This window comes from Miscanthus floridulus, chromosome 10 (assembly GCF_019320115.1).
Source record: "Miscanthus floridulus cultivar M001 chromosome 10, ASM1932011v1, whole genome shotgun sequence".
Classification (NCBI taxonomy): domain Eukaryota; kingdom Viridiplantae; phylum Streptophyta; class Magnoliopsida; order Poales; family Poaceae; genus Miscanthus; species Miscanthus floridulus.
Genome location: NC_089589.1, coordinates 49,285,439 through 49,308,762, shown reverse-complemented (window position 1 = coordinate 49,308,762; position 23,324 = coordinate 49,285,439). Strand labels below are relative to the sequence as shown.

Here is a 23,324-nt window from a genome sequence, read left to right as displayed (position 1 = left end):
GATGACGTAGCTTGTCGATGTTCATCTTGTAAAACATCTTTCTATTTTTACCCATTTGAAGAAAAAAAAACAAAAAGTCGTGACCAGCTCAACATAGCCTATAGAAGGCATACTCGAGATGTAGTTTGTCGATGTTCATCTTGTAAAACATCTTTCTATTTCTACCCATTTGAAAAAAAAAAACAAAAAGCTAAAAGTAGGACCAAGGTACTGTAAAAATCGTACTACGTAAAAACAGCAGCTTCCAACAATTTTAGATTCAACCTTTTTGGCTAATGCTATGTTTTTTGGCAATAGAAGCAAGCACTTTCTACAAGCTGAACCAAACATAAACTTAATATGTTGTCGCCAGTATTTATAATAGCTAGTGATTAGGCAAGACGTTCGAGGCACAAATCTCAGCCAAAAAAAAAAAACAGCATGTACGACAGAATTTCTGATTTCAATTGCTGTCCATTGTGGAAAAAAGGCTACATTCCGTCCACGTAGGGACAACTTGGACATCAAATACAAATATAATGCTTTACCACAAGGTTCCATAATATCAGACATGAGACCCAGTTGCCATGAACCCCGAAAGGCATATAGCTGTTCCTTGACTAGAATTTGCATGCTACGCATTCTCTGAGGGTTACCTACAGTTTTCTTGTATCTGTCAACCCCAACACAAAGCTTTCCCTTTCACAAAGCATGCCTACCTTAACAATTTGCATTGTCACAGATATAGACAGAGAGACAACGGCCAACAGTTAAGTGCACAGTACACATCGAAACATTGATGCCATGTTCCTATTTAGAACAAATACCCAGAGACTGCACAAAATATACTACCTATAACAATAAGCAGCTTATATGCTACAAATTGTTCGTCTCAAACAGAAGGTATGCTACAATTTTGGGCATCCATCAGCTATAGAACTTGTAATGCCAGGGCATCGAGTATCCATTGGTAGAGTATAACTCTTGTCTAAAAAAAATTTGGTAGAGTATAACCTAAAGTTCCAGATTGGCAAGCCTTGAGAAGGAAGGAGACTGAACATCAGGTACAGGTAAATAGAATGCCAACTGATCAAGAAGTATGGTAAGATAGCACCCGTGGCTCCACGAAGATCTGAAATGGACACTTGTCATAATAATGTATAAATCAATTGATAAATAATAGACACAACTTGGGTAACAAAATAATAATATGCGATAAAGCCCAAAGCTAAAAATTTTGTATTAAATCTAGAATTAATATTTTATTGGACAGGTCAATTCCAACAATGATTAATTCTGTTATACTCACCTCTAGACCATGTAATTTTGTCAAGAGTTTTGCCCAAATCTTAAAAATTGCAGTACATATGAATTAGAATAGCACTAGAAGTAAGGTTTCTCAGATTTGTTGTTGCAAAATGTTTCACTGAGGCACAGATGTTCTCAGACAGCTAATAACACCTCTCTTCCCTGCTTGCTCCTGCTGCATTTCGCTCACTCACCCATGTTCTACCGCCTCCTCGGCTTCCACTCTCCCACGCTCGATCCGTGGCAACCGACATGTGGCCCCATGCCTCGCCCCCAAGCAAGAGCCAGACGCAGGCCACGACGCAGCTGGAGCACGTCCGCAAAGGAGGAACCAGATTACCAGATGCTGTGGCCATGACCCAAGCCTCCCATCAACCCCCTCCACCAGGCCACCCTCTCTGTTTACATCCCTCGCTGTCTGATCCCGTCGGATTTGGAGGAGGGATCGAAGGGCTGTCGGATTAAGAGTAGGGAGGCAGGAGCTGCATGCTACCGGTGGAGGAAGGGGATGTGGGGTGGGGCAGTGCGGCGAGATAGGACAACTATGGTGCTGATATGGAGCGACTAAGATGAAGCCACAGAGAAACACAACAGGTGAGGCGACGTGAAGAAAAGGAGGGTTTGTGTGGTTTGTTAATGGTGATGGTCTGCATTAACACCATCCATTCAGAATTGCCTCTAAAGGTTAATGTCAAAATGTCAATTCAACAGGACAATATATTTGTAATTTGATTGCTTTTTTAGATCATCAATTGCACCGAACGAAGAATAATAACATGTTAGACCAATCGATACCTTAGTGTCAGTGTGTAAGAGTTTGAATTAGTATTATCGAATATTTGAGCATATCAGCGGAGCATGGGATCAACATTTTTTCCTACACTCTACAACATAAAGTCCAAAGCTTTGAAAGGCAAATAGCCTCAGGAACACAAGAACACACACACGAACACAAAGGGTTTGGTGGCTGGAATGACTTCTTTTCTGATTTTCTACTTATATAGCCAGCTGTGAGCTACAAATCAGGCTGTGATAGCCTCCCAACTAATGTAGAATATCAACCTAGCTATTACTCCATGCTGAAATTAAGCTAAAGTTAAGGCTATGAACCTAGACACAAGCATGCACCTAGACACAAGATTATTTCCAACATGCTTAGCGCTCGTTGAATACAATGAAGATGACATGGTATTAATGGGATTTACATTTGTTCGACCGTAGCAACACATGGGCAGAAACCTAGTCTCACCAAATTATCCCGTGTCCAACTTGTATAAATCAAGACAATATTAAAAACATGCATAGAAAATACTACTAGCATACAATAACCAGATGGTAGAGCTAATAAAGCCAACAAGCTACATCCCTTTATTTGCGCAACAATCATTAATGATCCATTAGAACTTTAAGCTCAAGAGGACTAAGGATACTAACCTTTTGTAAGGGTTCTCGAACAATGTAGTAGAACTTATGCTTGTAGTGTCGCGTGTCCCTCCAAAACTGGAAAAATATGCAAGATGAGAGGGGGGGGGGGGGGGGGGGGGGGGGTGACGGAGGGAGGGAGGGAGAGATTTTATAAACCTTAGGAAGATATTTTCTCAATCTATCATGTTTATCGCCAACAACCTAGAAGAAATCATCCATTAGATTCAACTACAACAACAATAATAGCACAAATGTTCATCTATATATATAACACATATAAGCCTATGAGTCAAACACTTTCCAGAAAAATAAAGTGCCCCAGCAAGTTCTAGAAAAACAATTGAGGGAAAAGAATACTTTCAACAAGTTCTAGTATACCACCTGCTTGAAGGCTCGCCCCATGTCCTTTTGTAGTAATATTGTTCTATAATCCTGACAGTTAAAGAAATTTGAACATGGCATTAATAATGACTCAAAACGCAAGATATTAAAGGTCGTTTAGAAAAACATACAATGATTCCTCGGATAACATAATGTCTCGGAAGATAACGCCCATTAAAAACTTCATCCTTGAATGTATCTACAAGTTCTGTTGTCTTCTCCTACACAAATAATAATATTATAACTGATATGCATGGAAGCGATGAACATAAAAGGCATATTCTCATTATGTTAACATGTACCAAATTGACACGATCATTGTCAACAGAAAAAAAATCTTCGACTTCAAACTCCCTCATCAAGTTTGTGAGACGACTTCTTCGCTGAAATGTGTTGGTATTGAACTTCAGAATCAGGTTAACCATAAGATCAAAAAAGAAAGAATCAGCTTAACCATGGAATAAAAGACAGACTCTTGTAAGGGCGTGAATGTAATCACAAACAAACAAACAAACAAGGGTGTGTGGGTGTGTGGGTGTGTGCTGTAAGGATTCTGGGCCCTCTCTCTTCTTAATACAAAGATACATAGCTCTCCTGTGTGTTTGAGGGGAAAATGCAATAAAAGACAAGTGAAGCTTATATTTCCAGTTTTACTTGCAATCTTTTGTTAAATTTCTAAAGGCAAAATACAATAATGGGAACAATTATACATTGATGAGTTATAAACACACGCCAGTACATGTTTATGCACCATTACATGATTTAAATGAAAATTTGTTTTAAATAATGATAGCGTATCATTATACCATTGTCTTGTTGACTCATGATAATCAAGAAAATAGGAAACTGATATAAATTCACACACTTCCTACCTTCCTATGCATTCACATACTCGAAACAAATAAAAGGTACATGTCAAGTTGCTGATTTCAGAAGTCCCTAAACCAAGCACATTTGGCTACAATAGAGTTACAACCAATATAACAAAATTTAGTTCTTCAGCTGTCACAAGACCAGATCTCTTGGAAGCACCTTTTTTCAACTGAACAGATTTTTCCTTGTTAGCCAGGTGTGCATGCAAAAGGTTTACAATGTTGCATGTTTGCTCGAACCAAATATAGTAGTATTGACATCTCATTTTGATTAGCTTGGGCCAAACAACATAACCTGTAAACTCCTAGCTGAATAAAAACAAATCATGACCATTGGATGCAGCATACTTGCTATGATGCAAGCAAATGCTGTAGATACTTTCCCTTTCTCAAGGCCTTAAGGCAGGATTTCAGATGTTGCAGAAATGATGGGGAAAAAAAAAACTAGGTCTGTCAAAGTTGGATATCAAAATAAATCTATAATCTACCGTAAGCATAGATTCCTGATGAACACAACATCAAGAAGCAATTTGTTAACTGAATATTAAATAAGGTGATGCCTGGCGCTTCACTATTTATTTCCAATAAAACCAACAGTTTATCAAAAACTTGTTAGGCATTCAAGAATCAAGACAGGAAAAGTGAAACAGAAGGCATTATAATATTTTAATGCATAACAGAAATATATTATTGAAATACTATTTTCATTCCATACCGACTCATCTGCAATGAGGTCTCTTATGCAATCCGAATATAACTTAACTTCATTATAGATTTTCACAATAGCAGCTCTTCGCTACAAAAAAGGACATGCTTGTTAAGGAATAAATTGACCAAAAACAAATACCCAAAGGAATATTGTTGGCACCTTGAGAGACAATTCTTTAAGACCATGGTCCAAATTTGAGAACTTCTGAGTCACTGCACAACTGTCTACATCTACCCCAAACAAATTTTCCTGAAAAATATAAGCAGCATAGGTAACTCAGATTTTACTGCAGTAATACAGTTATGGGTACCTGATGTAGTTAAAAAAAATTGTCATACCCCTGAAGCCAAATAGTCATCATATTCTTGATGCAAGCGGAGTTGCACTTCAGCCGTTGCATACTGAAGAAATTGATACCATTTCATAACAAAAAAAAAAGACAATTATAGTGAAAAAAAAGGGTAAGAACACTAGTATTCCTTCATGCACATAACCAGAACACAAGTTAGTACTTCTATATTTCATGTAACTTAATAAATAGCAATTAAACATCTGAATGCACACAGTATTTTCTTGAACAAGCAGGAGAAATGCACATCATTATATTAAGAAGAAAAAATGGGAAAGGAACCCATACAAGACACCCACTCACACCATGTTGTTCAAATTAAACAGACATGCGCTTATCACACAGGCAGCGATGTCAACCCAAAATTAACTCCCATTCGGCCCCAGGGTGAGGAGGTAATCGACACCTGGTACCCCTGCCAAACCCCAAAAAATAAGCTCCTCACTAGCGAGCAACAGACCTCGAGCTAGGTATGGAGAATCAACATCAAACACACACCGACTACGAATATTTCACAAAGTACATGCTCCCAAAATGCACAGTAAGGGCATCTAAAGCATGCAAACATGAAGTTTCATGACCACAAGCCATCTTAACAGCAATATAACTATGTGGTGGGTAGAAAAAGACCAGATAATAACCAACAAAACAAAGTTTGCTTTCAAGCAGGGAAAAAACTTCCATGAAATCTATCAATCCAAAACTTCAGATTGTATCAAGAATTCTGTTTCAGTCATACCAGGCAAATAGAAATAAATTGAATAAAACAAACCGCAGCGTATAACATGCATCACTGCACTAGGATTCCATCCTTCATTATCCTATATTCCTATGGAGAGTTAAAGCCCAGTTGGCATTGATAGTTTACTATGGCATCATCTCGAGTATGGCTCCAAATACCATTATAAATGCAAGGTTGCTCTCGGTGACATTAAGCTTGATGCCAAATGACAGGAGACTATCATCGGCCAGGTATAAACTGTGTATATTTTTGCTTGGTTTCTTTGGAGTAAATTACATGCGTTGGGGCCCTTTATGTAGGGACTGACTTGATTCCCGGTGCAACTATATTTAATGTTACCAACTTGATCTCTATTTCTATCTCTTATTACCAGGTCTGGTTACTAACACTTCTAAACGTTCTGTGAGTCCAGTCCAATCCAATCCCAGAACCAAGATATTAGAAGTTCTGACAGAGACCTTCCCATGCAAAGCGCAAGAATTCCCCTGCAAGTATCTTGGGTTTCCACTCTCTCAGAAACTTTCTAAGGCAGATTTTTATGCAATAATTGACAAGATTGCTGATAAGTTACCTAGCTGGAAGGCAAACATGATGCGTCCAGCTGGGAGGTCCACCTCGTCTGTGGAGTGCTCACAGCAATTCCAATTTATCAGCTCATAGCATTGGAATTCCCTAAATGGGCAATTAAAGCGATTGAGAAGATTGGAAGAGTTTTTCTATGGAAAGGCTCAATGGAGGCCATTGTATTGTTGCTTGGGATCAGGTTCAAGAGGCCAATTGATCTAGGAGGTTTGAGAATTCTTGATTTAGAGATCCTTGGATGGGCATTGCGAATGGGATGGTTGTGGCTTAAAAAGACCCAACCTGACTGACCGTGGGCTGGTCTAGATATCCAAGTGCATCCAAATGCATTTGCTCTGTTCTCTATCTCGATTACATCTGTTGTTAGGGATGGCAACAGAGCTCTTTTTTGGAGTGACAAGTGGCTACATGGAAAAATCCTTACCTGAGAACAGTGAAGGTGCTAGGAGATCACACCTGGGTTTGTGAAATTAGAGGTGGGCTGTCAGCGGAGGCATTATCTGAATACCTGCAACTTTAGGACCTTCTAATCAGTTCTGAGCTCACTCCTGGAATAGATGACCAGCATATATGGATGCCATCTTTATCCAGTGAGTTCACAACAAAATCATCCTACCATCATTTCTGTGGGGTCAGTGAAATTTGGGCCATGGAGAGAAATATGGAAAACCTGGGCTCCACCTTGATGTAAATTCTTTGTTTGGTTGGCCTTCTTAAACCGTTGTTGGATGTCTGATCATTTGTCCCGTCGTGGACTTGATCACCCAGACCGCTGCCCACTGTGCGACCAAGAGATGGTGCAACATTTACTCACTTCTCGTGTGTTTGCATGGAGTGTGTGGCTTTCAGTGCTATCCATAGTTGGACTGCAGCACTTAGCTCCAGGCTTGGAGAACTAAAGGTAAGATTGGTGGTATCATGATTTACAAATCCTTCCAGATCCCCCTCCACTTCTATGCAGATCAAGAACTGCTGGCCTGCTGCTGCCCCTCTCACATCCCTGATGCTGCGGTTGGCCGGTGAGGAAAGCTGCCATGGCCATGGGAGCCAATGGGGATGCGGCATAGATAGGAGACTGGCCTTCCCTGAATCCTGCTGGTCTTCCTCTAGTTCTTCTCTTTCTTCTCCCTCCCCTCCTCTCTTGTTTTGCTGGATTTTGGTTGTGGTGACAGGGACACCCAGGATGTTTTTTTTTAGCACCTGAACGCATTGGTGACGACTAGGTGACGCCTAGGCGACGACTTGATAACCATGGCACTAAACATACTAAAGATTACCCAAAGAAAAATATGTTCCACTGGAAACAATGATAAAAATCAGTCACCTAGAAAGATCACTGACCACAGCAACCGTATGAAATAAACTTTAACAAAAGGAATAACATGGTGAAATACATTTGATTTAAACACTCCAAAAGCCCTTTGTATAGGGGCATCTCCCTCATAACGGCACACCACAAGCAGAGTGCCATGATATATGATTTCTCATTTGTAGCATGATATATAACGGTCCTTGGTAAGAACCTGATTAGATGAGCATGATTTCTTTTAAATATTTGGCCATGTTTTGAATGGCATAATGGAAGTTCTAACATGAACTGAAAACACCTAGAGAAAACTATAGATCGTAAGGAGAGATAGATTTAAACAATTTTGCACATTTAGCAAGATCAATTATTTCTAATAGTGGTAATCAGTAATCAGTTTGTCATATTGAGTCCATTAAAAAAACAGAATTTATCATAAGCAATCACACCAAGTTGAATGTTCAGGCCACAAATTTTATTAAAAATGGTACATGCATCAACAGAACATAGTTGAAATCTAACAGGATCAAGCAAGAGTAGAACAAGTGAACAACTAAAACTGGTACCTTTCTTTTGTCCAAAGAAATTGTAGGAAGGACATCTGAACTTCGTAAACATAATGTTATCACAATATAGTGCAATGCTAATAGGGTTAATTTTTAAAATTAGTTCTGTTCCTGGATCCATTGAGATATGTTTTCTTTTTGAAAAGGAATCCACAATTCTTCACATATGTCACACAAGAATGTTATTGGCTTTTCTCGGTTTTAACTGCGAGCTTTATTCAATCCTCACAAACAATATCCAAGTCAACATATGAAATGTACTGTCAGATAAAACAAAACATTTTGCACAAGTAGAAATAAATATTATGCACAACTAGAAAAAAAAAATCTGGGAATTCAATGCCTCAATGGCATACCTCAGAAGTTTTAAGCTTCGTCAAAATATATTGTATTGCATATGGTTTCAAATGAGTCGGGAAGTCTCTCGGGTCTGGTGTCAGTGGCTGAAAAACCAAAAACAAGGAAATCAGATTTTACAAAACGATAGAAGTTCATATTGTTATCACAAATACTATATGAACAGACCTGAAAATCATCAAATTCTTTACCCATAGTTAATTGCTCAATTATCCATAAAAGAAACTCTTTATGTTCCTGCAAAATATAAAGCATTACACAAAATGTAACAAAGCAACTCAACAGGTACGAGAACTCCAGTGCTCTGAATTGTCAACAAATTACTTCACGGATTAGAGGATGAAACTGAGGTTCCCAGAAATACAATACTGAATCAAGTAGGACCTAAAAAAAAAAGGTTCTTTAGACTTGGGAGAAACAATAGATAGATCGATCTTTAAACAGAGTACTTCTACCTAAATAACTAAGAATGCATATATATAACAAATAATTGAAAAACTCACACGAACAGACCGTTCCACATCATAGGAGTAAAAACGACTGAATGGTGTCTCAATATTTTCAAGACGATTAATCACACTACTAAAACAGTCGGAACCCTGTGAAATAATCACATATATATCATGCTGAAAGTTGCTACAAAAAAACAAGAGAAATACATCTGTGGTCCCAAACTTGTCTTGATGTGCCATTAGGACACTATTAATTTGCGAGTCAATAAACTTGCTAAGCAGTTCACCTGTGGTCCAAAACTATGGTAAGCCTTTCAACTGCTGATCTTGACACTAACAAGGCAAGTTGTGCTAACACAGAAACTAACAGGAGAGATAAGAGCCAGGAAGAAAGTGATGTTCTAAGTTATGTGGGTTGTAGTGGAACTTTATCTGTTCATTGTAAGAGTGAGGAAGAAAGTGATGTTAAAATGTGTAAGACATAATCTGCTGCTCCCCAATTCTCTCTTTGCTGCAGATTAGGAGTTGAGGCTGATCAGCCCTGTTGTCCACTCGCTGCTGCTGTAGCAGTAAGGCAATAGGCCATAGTTGTAGTGGCTTACATCAGCCATGTAGTGTAGAGATGGCTGAGCTAAGCCATGTAACTTAGGAGTAGGTAGTTGGTGTACTCACCATACCATATTTTACCTGGTAGAGGTACTAGAACTTGTACATATACTATGCCAAGGCAATGAAGCAATTCAGTTCAGCCAAATAGGGTCTGTTTGGTTGTGCTTCTTGCAGGAGCCTGGCTAGAAAAATAAGCCTGACTAGCCTAAGCCTGCATAGGATAGTACAAGATGGACTTGTTTGGTTGCATTGGCTATCTTAGCCTGTACAGGAAATATTCTATTTGGTTGGCTGCTTTGGTTGCATTGGCTATCACCCCATCTGAACACTGGCCGTCGAACAGGTGGTGAGCAGAGCGGAGCCTCGCCATTCCCGTGGCTGCTGCTCGTCGTCCTCCACCAGCTCGAAACTCCTCTGGCCCCTCGCCGATGGACACCACTGGCGCATCCTCTAGCGCCGACGCGTGGGGGACGACACCACTTCCCCTGCTCCAACCGGCAGCCCCGGCTTCGGCCCCTTCATCGTCCGCGCGCAGCGCACGGGAAGCGGGAGAAGAGCTCCCAGCCACGGACGAGCTCGAGCGCGAGGTAGATCTTCAAGCAGGTAAAATTTTTCAGCCAACACCAACTGACGCCCGCGTCGCTCCCCCACGCGGGGCGACTCAGGCGGCCCCTGCCGTGCCGCCTCCCTCTCACCCCTCTCCTCGCCCGCCGCGCCGCCGCCAGAGCTGGCTGCCGGCATGGCCGCCCGGCCGGCTATGATTGTGGCGGCGGGGCTCTCCCTCCTCGTGTTGGCGGCGCACCTGCAGCAAGCCGGCGGTTCGGCCCCGCGCGACCGGCGTGGAGGTTGACGAGGTGGCTGCCGCGGCTGCTACAGCGCCGGCTAGTGTTCGTGCAGGCGCAGGGGACGGCGGCGAGGTCTTCTTCTCCGCGCGTTCCCCTTCTCTCTTGATGGCGGCGGCGGCGCTGGCTGAGGCCGCCGGTCCGGGGCCCAGTCGGCCAGATCCGGTGCCCGGGGGGCCAGATCCGGACCCCAGGCTGTCGGATCTGTCTTGGCGGCCGGCGGCGGTGGTCGGGGCCCATGCATGCACTGGGGGCTGTGCTTTATTCTCTGCCGTCCCTCCCCTCATGGCCTTGGCTGCTGCGGCTCAGGGGCTGGCTGTGCCCGGGGCAGCGACCTCAGCCGGCTAGCCTGCCCGCGGCGGCCGGTCTGGCGGCCAAGGCGAACGGTGTCTGCAGCTATGGTCAAGACGGAGGCATCGGCGTCGACAAGGGGCGCCGGATTCGGGGCCTGGCGACTGAATTCGGCAGCCCCAGGACATGGGGCGGAGCCCGACATGGTGGGGCACACTGGCGGTGATGATGGCAGCGACATCGGCAGGTGCCACAGCCGGCGACGTTGGTCAAATGCGGCCTCGGCGTGCGGCGGTGTGACGCGAGCGACAGAGTCAGGTCCGGCTCTGCGTGGCCCGGTCGGAGGGGGTGGCGGCCGACGCAGCTGTGCGGCTGCTACGTGCAGCCGGCGCGTCGATGCCCCTCTTAAGGGGCTTCCGTGGGGCGCCGGGACAACGGCGATGGCAGTGAAGGCTGGCACGGGTCCGGCTTCGCGACCCGGCGAGTGTGCTAGAGGGTTCTTGGGCGAAAGCCTCGGCGACGCCGTTGGGCGCCGCTTCCCTGTTGGGGGCGTCGTATTTCCCCACTAGCATGTCTTCCAAGGGTGAAAACTCAGTCCACTTTGGACGTGCGACGGTGACGCCATTGGCGTCACTCCCTTCCTGAAGGCATCGCATTTGGATTATTGTCGCGGTTTTGATGCGGGGCGATGGTTTGCGTTTGGAAGTCGGAGCTGCTCTTCGGTTTTTGAGCTTGGCAACGATGACCGGTGGCGGCCATTAGCTTCAGACCCGTCGGGGGTGACTAGTGGGTGGCCTGCCATGCGAAGTCGGAGCTGCTGGCAGCTTGGCTTCCATGCTCAGCAACGATGACCCATGGTAGTGTGTCGTGTTTGTGCTCAGCTGCGTCGCATGGGGTGGTTAGCCCTTTGGCTGCCTTTCTGGCATCTCGTCCGGCTAACCTTCTTGTACATAATATTCTTTCGGCTTAATTGAGCGGCAGAGCTCCTGCCTTTTGTTTCAAAAAAATAGATCTTCAAGCAGGTGAGCTCCAGCCACGGACAGACAAGCTCCAAGCCACCATCTTCGAGCAGGTGAGCTGCAGCCACGGATGGATGAGTTCCCAGCCACCACGGACAAACGAACGTACGAGCTCCACGGACGGCCGGCTCGAGAACCGCAGGATGCGGGTGCGGCGGCCGGCACGGGAGGAGCCAGTGGCGTAGCGAGAGGGTGAGTGGACTCATCATGGTCGCTAGCGCAAGCCAGGCTCCACGAAAACAGCCCTCCCTCACGTTCCCAGCAAGCCACCCTGGAGGAGCCTTTTTGGCTTAGCTAAGCCTAGCTAGGAGGCCAAACAGGCAACCAAACAACAAGAGACTGCATCTAGGAAGCCTGGCTAGGGGCTAAGCCACCCAACCAAACACTCCCATACATTTTCAGAGCAGCAGGAGCTGCTCGAGCTGTGTGTGTGTGTGCTGTGCTCACCTCTTCTTCTACCTCCAGCCGAGTGACTGTGTGTGTATGTGGGATTGTGGGTAAGCTAGCTGCTTACCTGTGCAGGGAGATCGTGGGCCAACAAAATGTATGTGGGTTGTAGTGATACAAACAATGGGGAAGCAACATTTGGTGATATGGATGACACAAAGATGCCAAGCAGATGGATTAACAGCAATTAGGGGCATTTTTACCTCAGGTGAACTGCTTAGCATGATTCAGGGACATAAACTGCAAATTAATAGTTCAAGGACCTAGGTGACATGCCATGTCCAATCAAGTTTAGTGACCCTTGGTGCCTTCTAATCATTAACAATACCAACAAAGTACCTTAATATATGGTTTGAGAGTAATGATTTGGCGAAGGAACACAGCCATTTCTTTGTGATTTCTGACTTGAGTCGTCGAGTAATACTTTCGCTTCAATAACAAAATTAAATACACATATATAAGCAACATTAGTATTAGTATTAGTATTAGTATATATATATGTAACCATATGCCCAGCTGCTGAGGTAACAAGATCCATACTCTTCGCATTTTTGAGATGGTAATGAAATGATGATGCTCAATGCTGTTAATGGCAAGCTTGGATCTAAATTCAGGATTCAGTTTCTCAAGAAATTCCCAATCAGAATAATCAACCTGCAATGTAGATTAATATATCCATACACCCATTTTATGAACATATACAGATGCATTAATTAAGAAACAAAGGGAACTGTTGATTTTATAAAGAACATGGAACACCATGAGATGTTACCCTGATCTATGTAACTCAGCAAATATTATGAAATTAAAACAGAATCCTACCAAAAAAATATCTACAGCAATACACCAAGGACTACAGCCTGCAGCTAAGTTCATTTCGATGATATTTCTAGTAGATGCATTACATTTGATTGAACAATTTAACATTCTCAAATACCAATGCTTCAGATGTTTCCTAAACTTGCAAATGTGAAAGGTTTGCTCCTATAGGCCGTAAAAATTATCCAACGAGACATTCTAGCTGAGTTGATTATGAAAGAGATCTCACACCTTACTGAGGGCTTGTTTGGGTACGCCCAATCGCCATGTGGATTGGAGGGGAATGGATGGGATTGAAGGGGAAATTAGTTCATTTCCTCCTCAATCTTCTCTAAGCCACAAGGGGAATCATTTATCAAAACTAGCTATGAAGGCAAGACATCTAAACAATTCCGTAACTTCTCTGACCTAATGGCTACTGTTCTAACGTACCGTCACCCTCGCATTCCCCCATCTCATGCTCAATGACAATTAGATTTACACCTGCAACTGCAGGTTGCAGTACCTAGATGTTAATGAATAACATAACTGCTTCATGCACTGTGGAAGTTACAAGCACTTTGCTAGCCCTGATATACCAATTTGCATTATCAAATAAAAATCTTGAGCAGTTAGTATTTTCTTTAGGAAGGAAAAAAATACCTTTGAACTGCCGAGTATTGCATCTACTTCCTTCAACATATCAATATAAATTGGAAGATATCTTCTAAATTCATCTTCAAACTGGGTGAATAAATAAACATAGTTTCTAATAAGTAAGAACCAAAACCAAACCAGATAACAGTTCAATATTGAGGTATCTGAGCTGAAGTTACAAAGAGCACTAACCTCCCAATTCCATTCTGTTTTCTGCTTATTAAATTCATTTGGCACAGCAAGATGTGCCCTTGCACGTAAATCTATCTTTTGCTGTGCCAACCAACACATGAAGTTATCTGCAGCATTGCCTATGCCCTTATCTCCCCCCTCTATGTTCTAGCATAATTAAGTTTGCACAAAAAAATAGTTTGCATCTGTTAATGACGCTTCTCAACTTAAAGCAGTACAACAAAATTCAGAAAAGAAAAAAAATCATGAGTCAGATACCTGGCATTCTGCATGGACATTGCTTGACAAATAATCATATGATTCGCGACAGAGTACGATAAGATCCTCGTTAACACTAACACTTATATCTGGGTTCAACTTGCAAAAAAGACGTCTAATTGCACACGGAAGCTGATCATCTAGACGCTGAATCAGCGACGGAAGCAGTTCATCTAAAACAAATAGCTTAAGTCTTTGATCTTTGGTGACACCAGAAAGCCATACCAAAGCAAGGCAAAAGGGAACAGCATTTCTGGATGCTTCATCATCGGCCCAATACCCAAATAAGCTCATCCGTAACCTCCCAAAACAATCATGAACCAAAAGATACCTGCAAACAATTGGAATATCTAGGTGTTATCTTTGTTCACTTAATAGACTAATACAAATAGAACTTTAAGGTAAACAAATTATTTTTCATACCCAATAAGAGAACTTGAAGATACTGATTCCAGATCCTTGAAAGCAGTTATCCTGCTATCACTGGCATCTTCAAAACACCCATGAAAAATGCCACTGTTTGATTCTAGACTGGATAGATTTCCAAACAAATGGCAAACTACACGGGTGAAGTCAAGCAGTTGAGAACGCTCCAATTCCTCAACATCTTCTGCTGATTCAGTAAGTTTGACAAAGTAATAAGGAACTTTAGCTCGACCATTGTGCATAAGACTGAACCAAGCAGCATAAAGTACACTCTCACAGTGTCTAAGCAAAGGTCGCAAGAGGTCCAACATCCATTCTTTCCATAATTCAATAGGACAATTTCTAACCAATGGAAGGAAAACAGCATCGATAAGTTTGCTTAAATGCCTAAACTCCATAGTCTCTAAATCCTCAAAAGCAACACAAAAGGAGGATTTATCCAAAAGGCCAACAAATGCTCCTTCAAGAGACATGCATAGACCAATGACCTTGTACCTGCAGCAATACATAACCAATCATGTGCCAATTACTGAAAGCAATGTAGGAAAAGGATGCACAAAGTATAAATAAATTCTGTCGCGATAATTTGAAGTGCAAAGTAAAATTAGTCATGGACCATAAAATACCATAAACTATAACAATAAAAATTAATATGCCATCTACATGCCTTATGTCGATTTAGAGCAGCAGAAGGCACAAAACCTGTGATGGAAGGAATAGCATATACTGCCTCAATCACAATCAGTAAGCAGATTACCAAGTTATCAAGTATTGACCCATTTCAAATCTCACCTGAATACGAATCTCTATTTGGGACCTATGGTGATCTTTGTTTGAAGTTTGAACTCCCTTCCCCTTACCATATGGACTATGAACCCAAAATCCCCCAGCCAGTTAGAGCCTGGCTCGCCCGCGCCATAAAAGGGTTAGGCTAAGTAAAATCTTGAACTGTGAAGCTTGACGTAAGATCAAATTTAAGTAATGGATCTCAGATTAAGAAAATAGACTACACCCTCTATTCCAAATTATAAGACGTTTTGGCTTTTCTAGATACAAGTTTTTGCTATGCACTTAGATATACAATATGTCTAGATACATAGTAAAAGCAATGTATCTAGAAAAGCCAAAATGTCATAATTTGGAATGGAGGGAGCATATCAGACTATCATCACTATTACATTAAGCTTCTCATGGTTTCTATGTCACTTCATTGCTTATGCTTAGTACTGCACATGTTCTCTAATATGAAGTGAAGAAAAGGAAGTAGACAATAGAATCAACAGTTCAATTGCTGCAAGCAACGTACTTACCCACGCTCTCGGATTTCCTCCAATAATTCCCCTGTCTCATTCTGTTTAAAACCTTCCTCACCAATCATCAGCATTTTAGCGCTTTTAAGTTCTTCAGACAGATTGCAAGCAATTTGATCTTTCCAGAGATTGTGGATGCACCGAAGGAACTGAAGATAAAATATTAAACACAATAAATGTAATACTCGCAAAAAAAAACTAATATAAACACCGAACATCAAACAGATCAGATGTCCTAGTTGGGGAAAAGAAATTAAGTTTAGTTTTCATACCTGCAACAATAGAGGAAGGATCAAGCGTAGAAGGGAAGCAAAATAGGTATCATAAGATTGCTGCCTCACAGTAATTTCTTCTCCTATGATTTCTTTGAGGGCATCCTCACATGACTTTATGACCCAACAAACCGAGTTCAAGAAATAATGATCAGAAAGTAGAAATGATAAACCACGACCGGTATGGAGAAAATTATCTTCCCACTCTGGTTGGGTCCATATCATGTTGAGAAGTTTAAGTATAAAAAGATTAGTGCTACTGTGCTCGATGTTATGGTGCGCGCTGTTCCTGTAAACAACCTTAAAATTAAGTAATCATACTCTAGCATACAAATGGTCATTAAATAAAAGAAACAACTTTGCCTCTCTGGTACTACTCTAGTCACTAATTAGTATTGGCAAGAAATTATCAAAATCTAACAATATCGTTCCATTTTGAACACTTGATTACATTCATAGGTAAAAGAAAAACTTGCCTCACTCTAGTCGCTAATCAATGTTGGCAAACAAATTATGAAAAAACTTACAAAATAGTTCTATTTTGAGCATTCGACGCATGTACACGTACACGCACACACAATCGCACAGACACACGCAGAGTGAGAGGGAGAGGGAGGGAGGGAGGGAGGGGAGAGGTAGAGAGCATATTGAACAGACTACCAGAGGCTAAAGAGCGCCATACCTGGAAAAAGATATCGCAACAAATGCTTGACATAGAATATTATGTTCTGCAAGGAGTAGGCATCCCTTAAGTTGAGGACCATATGCCTGTCCAGAAAACCTCTATAGCATTAATAAAGCGTTTTAATAAGAGAATAAGCTCAACTGCATATTAGTATCAGATAGATGAGAGTAAAAGAAAAGTACTCACCAACACATGTGGATGAACACCCTCTGGACCACCGTCAACCATGTTGTCATCAGATATGTCAATTGCCATGAGCCTCTGAGGAAAAAAAATATAAATACTAAGAAGAATAAAGACGAAATTGCTGTAATACATGTAAACACAACAAAAATCACCTGGACTTCTAATTCACTCTCATCACAGTCCATTCGCAAATCACAACTGCTGCTACTATGAATGCTTCCATCAGAACTTGAACTAGGGGACACAACCATCTCTACTATCAAATTAAGACTAGTGCAGATAAGCTCCTCACGCCTGAATTCCAAGAGATGCTGCAAATGCAAATGGAAACAAATAAGTATTTATCAATATTAGAGATATGTATAGTCTAACACATGTATATCATGTTACTTGTACCCCAAGTTGTATCTTTACTATATATATGAAAGTCACCCCCCCCTAATTGGGTGTGAGGTGTTCCCCTAATTCTCTACATGATATCGGAGCAGCAGCCCTGAAGTCGTCCGTGCAGCAACAGCCGGACGCTGACGCCCGTGCACAACATGAGGTAGTGGAGGCCTGCTGGGGGGTGGTGCAGGTGGCTGGCAGCAGCAGCAAGGTGGTCAGCGCGCGCCTCCTCAGTCTGGTCCGTGGGTCTGTTATGGTCCACTGCCCGGCCAGCACCAGCAGCAGCAAGCGCACTCGGCTTTCGCTCCAGCCAAGTTCTCCACTGCTTACCTCCAGCAGCCACAGTTTGCTCCTCCGCCGGGTCCTCAAGCTGGTGGATGGAACCAGGCGGGTCTCATCTCGGCATTGGACCAGATGGCGCTTCAGGGTACTAGTCCCTGGGTTCTGGACACTGGTGCCACATCTCACATGGTTTCTTCGGATGGTATATTACTCACCCGCCTTCCTCCTTATTCTTCATCCATAACTGTGGGCAATGGTCATTCTATACCTGTTGTTAATCGTGGTACTTCCATCCTTCCCACAGCCAACATCTCCTTCCATCTCAACAACATTCTGGTTGCACCTGACATTGTGCGCAATCTTCTTTCTGTTCGTCAATTTACACGTGATAATAATTGTTCTATCTAATTTGACGCACTTGGTTTTTCTGTTAAGGATCCATGGACGGGACGCGTGATTCTTCGCTGCAATAGCAGCGGAGACCTCTACACCATCTCCCCAGCTTCGCCATCCACCGCCGCTAGTTGCAATCTCGCCGTCACGTCCACCTTATGGCATCACCGTCTTGGTCATCCGTCCGACTCCGTCATCGCTTGCCTTAGAAACATGTCGACTATCACATGTAATAAAACAGCACACTTGTGTCATGCCTGCCAGCTCAGCAAACACACGCGCCTACCTTTTGCTAGTTCAATTTCCGTTACATCAGAACCTTTTGCTCTAGTTCATTGTGATGTCTAGACCTCCCCTGTTCCTAGTACTTCGGGTTATAAATATTATTTGGTCATGCTTGATGATTTCACTCATTATTACTGGTCCTTTCCGCTGCGTCAGAAATCTGAAGTATATGGTCATTTTGTTAATTTCATTGCCTACGCTCAGACTCAGTTTGGTTGTGTGCCTAAATGCTTTCAGGTTGACAATGGCACGGAATTTGTTAACCATGCCATGTCTTCATTCCTATCGAGTCACGGTGTCCTACTTCGCCTATCCTGCCCCTACACCTCTCCACAAAATGGCAAAGTCGAGCGTATGCTTCATACTATCAACAAACACCATCCACACGCTGCTGATCCATGCTTCCATGCCGCCCTCTTGCTGGGCTGAAGCGCTGGCTACAACAACCTTCTTGCTGAACTGGCGCCCTTCCTCTTCCGTCGGCCACCAAATCCCGTACCAAATCCTCCATCGCTCCATACCGGATTATTCTCAGCTTCACGTGTTCGGCTGCCTCTGTTATCCTATCAGTGCCACGGCTCCCCACAAACTTGCACCTCGCTCCACGCCATGTGTCTTCATCGGTTATCCCACCTCTCACAAGGGTCACCGTTGTCTTGACATCTCTACTCGACGAGTGATTATATCCCGCCATGTGGTCTTTGGTGAGTCTGTATTTTCATTTGCCGCCACTCCATTTGTGCTGGCTTCACTTGATTTTCTTCTGCAGGATGTTACTTCGGCCGTTCCCTCTGTTCCAGAGGTTGAGCAGCCGTTGCCCCAGGACCTCAACAATCCGGCTATCATCATGGCTGGCCCTGCTCGCCTCCCAGTACAGCCGACTGGTCCTCCTGAGCAGTCGCCTAGTCCTGCCCCTGCTGCACCTCTGGGAGGGACTGGCCGGTTTGGCCTCACCTATGAGCGTCGGCCCCCTGCACCAGCACCAGCGCCAGCTGATAGGCGTTTCAGCGACAAGGTGTTTCAGCGACAAGGTGTTCCAGCGCCGGTCTTCTGAAGCTCGACCGTCCACCAGCACTGTTGCGTCTACTTCTTTGACTGCTGGTGGTACGACCAGTACGGCTGCTGCTCCTCAGCCACCTGCACCACCCCCAGCAGGCCTCCACTACCTCGTGTTGTGCACGGGCCTCAGCGTCCAGCTGTTGCTGCACGGACGACTTCAGGGCTGCTGCAACCCCCTGCACCTCCTCGCTGGCCTATGCAGGGGCCTGCACTCCCTGCTCCATCGCATGATGACACGCACACAGACAGTTCTTGTGCCACCTCTCAACTACAAGGGCTTGTCTGCAACGTCGACCTCTCCGTTGCCCGCTAATTATCGCAGTGTGTTGGCGGATCCCAACTGGCGTGCTGCGATGGCAGATGAGTATCAGGCTCTTCTCGTCAACATCACATGGCGCCTCGTCCCTCGACCACCAGGTGCCAACATTGTGACAGGCAAGTGGCTCTTCAAGCACAAATATCATGCAGACGGGTCTCTTGCACACCACAAAGCTCGCTGGGTTGTCCGTGGCTTCTCCCAGCAGCATGGTGTCGACTATGATGAGACCTTTAGTCCGGTAGTCAAGCCTGCTACCATCCGAATTGTGCTCAGCATTGCTACCTCACGCTCCTGGCCGATTCATCAGCTCGATGTGAAGAATGCTTTTCTTCATGGTGACCTTGAGACCGTCTATGCACATCAGCCTTCTGGTTTCGTCGACCCGTCTACACCTGATTATGTTTGTCTGTTGCAGAAATCATTGTATGGCCTCAAGCAGGCTCCTCGTGCATGGCATCAACGGTTTGCCACCTACGTCTGCAAGCACGATTTCACTGCGACGAAGTCTGATGCTTCTCTGTTCATTTTCAAAGATGGTGGAGATGGCATACTTGCTACTCTACGTCGATGACATCATCCTCACAGCATCCTCTTCGGATCTCCTGAGGCGCATCATCGCCCGTCTCAGCTCTGAGTTCGCCATGACAGACCTTCGGGCCCTACACCACTTCCTCGGCATCTCCGTCACAAGGTCCTCTGACGGCCTCTACTTGTACCAGAGACAGTATGCCGTCGACCTTCTTCAGCAGGCCGGCATGGCCGAGTGTCACCCCACGGCGACACCGGTTGACTCCAAGTCCAAGCTGTCTGCCACCAATGGAGCTCCAGTTGCTAGCCCTTCAGACTACCGGAGTCTTGCTGGCGCCTTGCAGTACCTCACACTGACTCGGCCGGACATTGACTAAGCCGTTTAGCAAGTTTGCCTCTTCATGCACAACCCGCGGGAGCTGCATCTTGCTCTGTTCAAACGCATTTTGCGCTATGTCAAGGGCACTCTCGATGTCAGTCTGCACCTCGGCATTGGCAGCGTGTCATCCATCACGGCATACTCCGACGCCGACTGGGCTGGATGTTGACTCTCGACGCTCTACATCAGGCTACTGCGTTTTCCTTGGAGACAATCTGGTTTCCTGGTCTTCAAAACGGCAGACCACGGTGTCTCGGTCTAGTGCAAAGGCGGAGTACCGAGCAGTTGCTCACGCAGTTGTTGAGTATTGCTGGTTGCACCAGCTGCTTGAGGAGCTTCATATCTCGATCCCTTCATATCTCGATCCCTTCGGCGACCATTGTCTATTGCAACAATGTCAGCGCGGTCTACATGACTGCCAATCCAGTTCATCATCGTCGCACGAAGCATATTGAGATTGACATTCACTTTGTCCGTGAGAAGGTGGCTTTGGGGCAATTCAGAGTGCTACATGTTCCCTCAACTCATCAGTTCGCGGACATTATGACTAAGGGACTGCCTGTACAGTTGTTTAATGACTTTAGGTCCAGTCTCTGCGTCCAGTTCCCTCCCACTGTGACTGCGGGCGGGTATTAGATATATGTATAGTCTAACACATGTATATCTTGTCACTTGTACCCCAAGTTGTATCTTGACTATATATATGAAAGTCACCCCCCCTTATTGGGTGTGAGGTGTTCCCCTAATTCTCTACATGATATCGGAGCAGCAGCCCTGAAGTCGTCCGTGCAGCAACAGCCGGACGCTGACGCTGCACAACATGAGGTAGTGGAGGCCTGCTGGGGGGTGGTGCAGGTGGCTGGCAGCAGCAGCAAGGTGGATGGCAGCAGCAGCAAGGACATCAAGCATAGAGGTCATGACATCAAGCACACCGTGCAGACTAGGACATCGATAAGCACTTTAACAATCTTTTGAACCCTGACATGGTGAAGCCAGTTGTTTTTCCATTATTAATTAGTATTTGGCCCTCTACATGTTAGCAGGCCGTGGGTATGATACTACTAATGTTAGATGAAGCACTGTAGTCAAACGAAAGAAGTTAAATGGACCTGATGTATTTTATTGCCATAGCGAAAGAAGTTAAATGGACCTGATGTATTTTATTGCCATAGTGCTGGATCTCAAATGAGAAATCCTTGCTGAGCAGCAGAAGTGACACCCTTACCAGTAAACCCACATAGCTTTCCTCATCCTCTCCTCCCTGTTTCACAGGAACCAAACATCATTGATGGTGCAACCAAACATCAATGATAGTCTAACAACAATTATTTATAAAAAGTAAAAGGGGAGTAAGTCCTAATGGAGGCGTTGAAACATATAAGTAAGCGATAAAATATTCTGTTAGAAGAGCCCAACATTACATAGGGGAAGAAATAAAAAAAAGGACTAAAACAGGAAGAAAACACCTAAAAACAAAGAACGCTTAAATTTTCGAAGTCTATGTTGTCTTGTTTGTTTGATGGATAATTTTCCCCATGCCAGCTAACCATCAGAATTGCGACTGGAAACTTTTGAGGCACAAAATCCACTCCCTACCAATCCCAGATTCTCACCACAAAAATTTACAGGGGACGAACTCCAAACTTGCGTCGATGCAACATTCCACAATTGCCTAAAGCCTACCTGAGGATCGAGGAACGTGGATGCAGAGGCGGACTCCACTCGGGCCATTAGGGTTCGGGTCAACCCAAAACTTTGGGAAACAAAACCCGCACCCGCAAGAACCTAGTGGCGGCGGCCGGTGGAGGGGGAGGCCGCCGGCGCGCCCCTGCAGCCGCGGCCCAAACCCTAGCGCAGCCTGGGGGCGGGCAGACTGCTCTGCGGGTGGGGGCCTGCGGCGGGGTGGTGGTGCAGCGGCGGGTGGGGGCCGGCGGTGGCAGGGACCGGCGCCGGAGTTGCCGGGCCCCGGGCGGCGGCGGTCGAGCGCCTCCTGCTCCCGTTGCCAGTCGCGCGGGTAACGACTCTGTTCGCGAGTCCGAGCCAACAATCGAAGGGAAATTCCTTCTTTCCAAGGAGGGGGTAGTATGGTTTTTTCCGTGCCCATAACAGTGATAAGGATATATTGGAATTAAAAAAAGAGAGGAAAAGAGAGAAATCCTTCTAATCGAGAGAAATCACGTGGTTAGAGTTATATTTTAAAAGGTTTAGGGATTAAATGTCAAATCTAGAGGGCGCATGAACTTAGGGTCAAATATTAAGATTTCTCGCCTTTTTTTATTGTACACATCTATATTACCGGATATGAAAAACATAAAGGGCGTTTGGCAAAATTTGCTACCAGACATTGACAGTGAGGTCGTTTTGCCAATGGACACTGAAAAAATGATGGATTTGCTAGTGGATAGTTTATGCTAAATTTGGACTCTGAACACATTAACATATTTATTTCTGGCTTAGGAGGTGAGATAACAATTGTGAAATGACCTTTTGATCCCTGTCTTTTTCTTCTTCCTCTCTCCCTCCTATTTTTTCTACTACGGCAACCTGTCTGGCATCCACTGCGAGACGACCTTCCCTCGCGCACCCCCGGCAACGCTTGCAAAGTGTCAGGTGTTGCGACCTATCCCATGTGCCACGAGCCCTGCGGCCGAGTGCTGTCGTTGGCCCACGTG

The 23,324-nt window shown here is 44.3% G+C and overlaps 1 protein-coding gene across 6 annotated transcripts; it reads right to left on the bottom strand.

Annotated features, from left to right (window-relative positions):
• Positions 1 to 448: 448 nt before the first annotated feature.
• On the bottom strand, positions 449 to 22,715 carry LOC136486576 (uncharacterized). 6 transcript variants are annotated; one of them, XM_066483510.1, is made up of 26 exons: positions 22,336 to 22,715; positions 21,803 to 21,913; positions 17,173 to 17,331; positions 17,021 to 17,095; positions 16,832 to 16,917; positions 16,150 to 16,438; positions 15,878 to 16,026; positions 14,565 to 15,062; positions 14,142 to 14,472; positions 13,884 to 14,030; positions 13,698 to 13,778; positions 12,777 to 12,890; positions 12,576 to 12,665; positions 9,080 to 9,175; positions 8,901 to 8,960; positions 8,745 to 8,813; positions 8,576 to 8,662; positions 5,013 to 5,075; positions 4,834 to 4,923; positions 4,681 to 4,761; positions 3,396 to 3,476; positions 3,225 to 3,314; positions 3,094 to 3,144; positions 2,869 to 2,913; positions 2,722 to 2,787; positions 449 to 1,111 (listed from the first exon to the last, which is right to left on the bottom strand). In XM_066483510.1, the coding sequence occupies exons 1-26, from the start codon at positions 22,381 to 22,383 to the stop codon at positions 1,070 to 1,072; spliced, it is 3,099 nt and encodes a 1,032-aa protein (XP_066339607.1). In that variant the 5' UTR covers positions 22,384 to 22,715; the 3' UTR covers positions 449 to 1,069. The 6 variants fall into 6 exon arrangements, 5 of the variants coding, with proteins under 5 accessions (XP_066339607.1, XP_066339608.1, XP_066339609.1 ...); XM_066483511.1 differs by having other exon boundaries at positions 21,878 to 21,913; XM_066483512.1 differs by lacking the exon at positions 9,080 to 9,175.
• Positions 22,716 to 23,324: the final 609 nt, after the last annotated feature.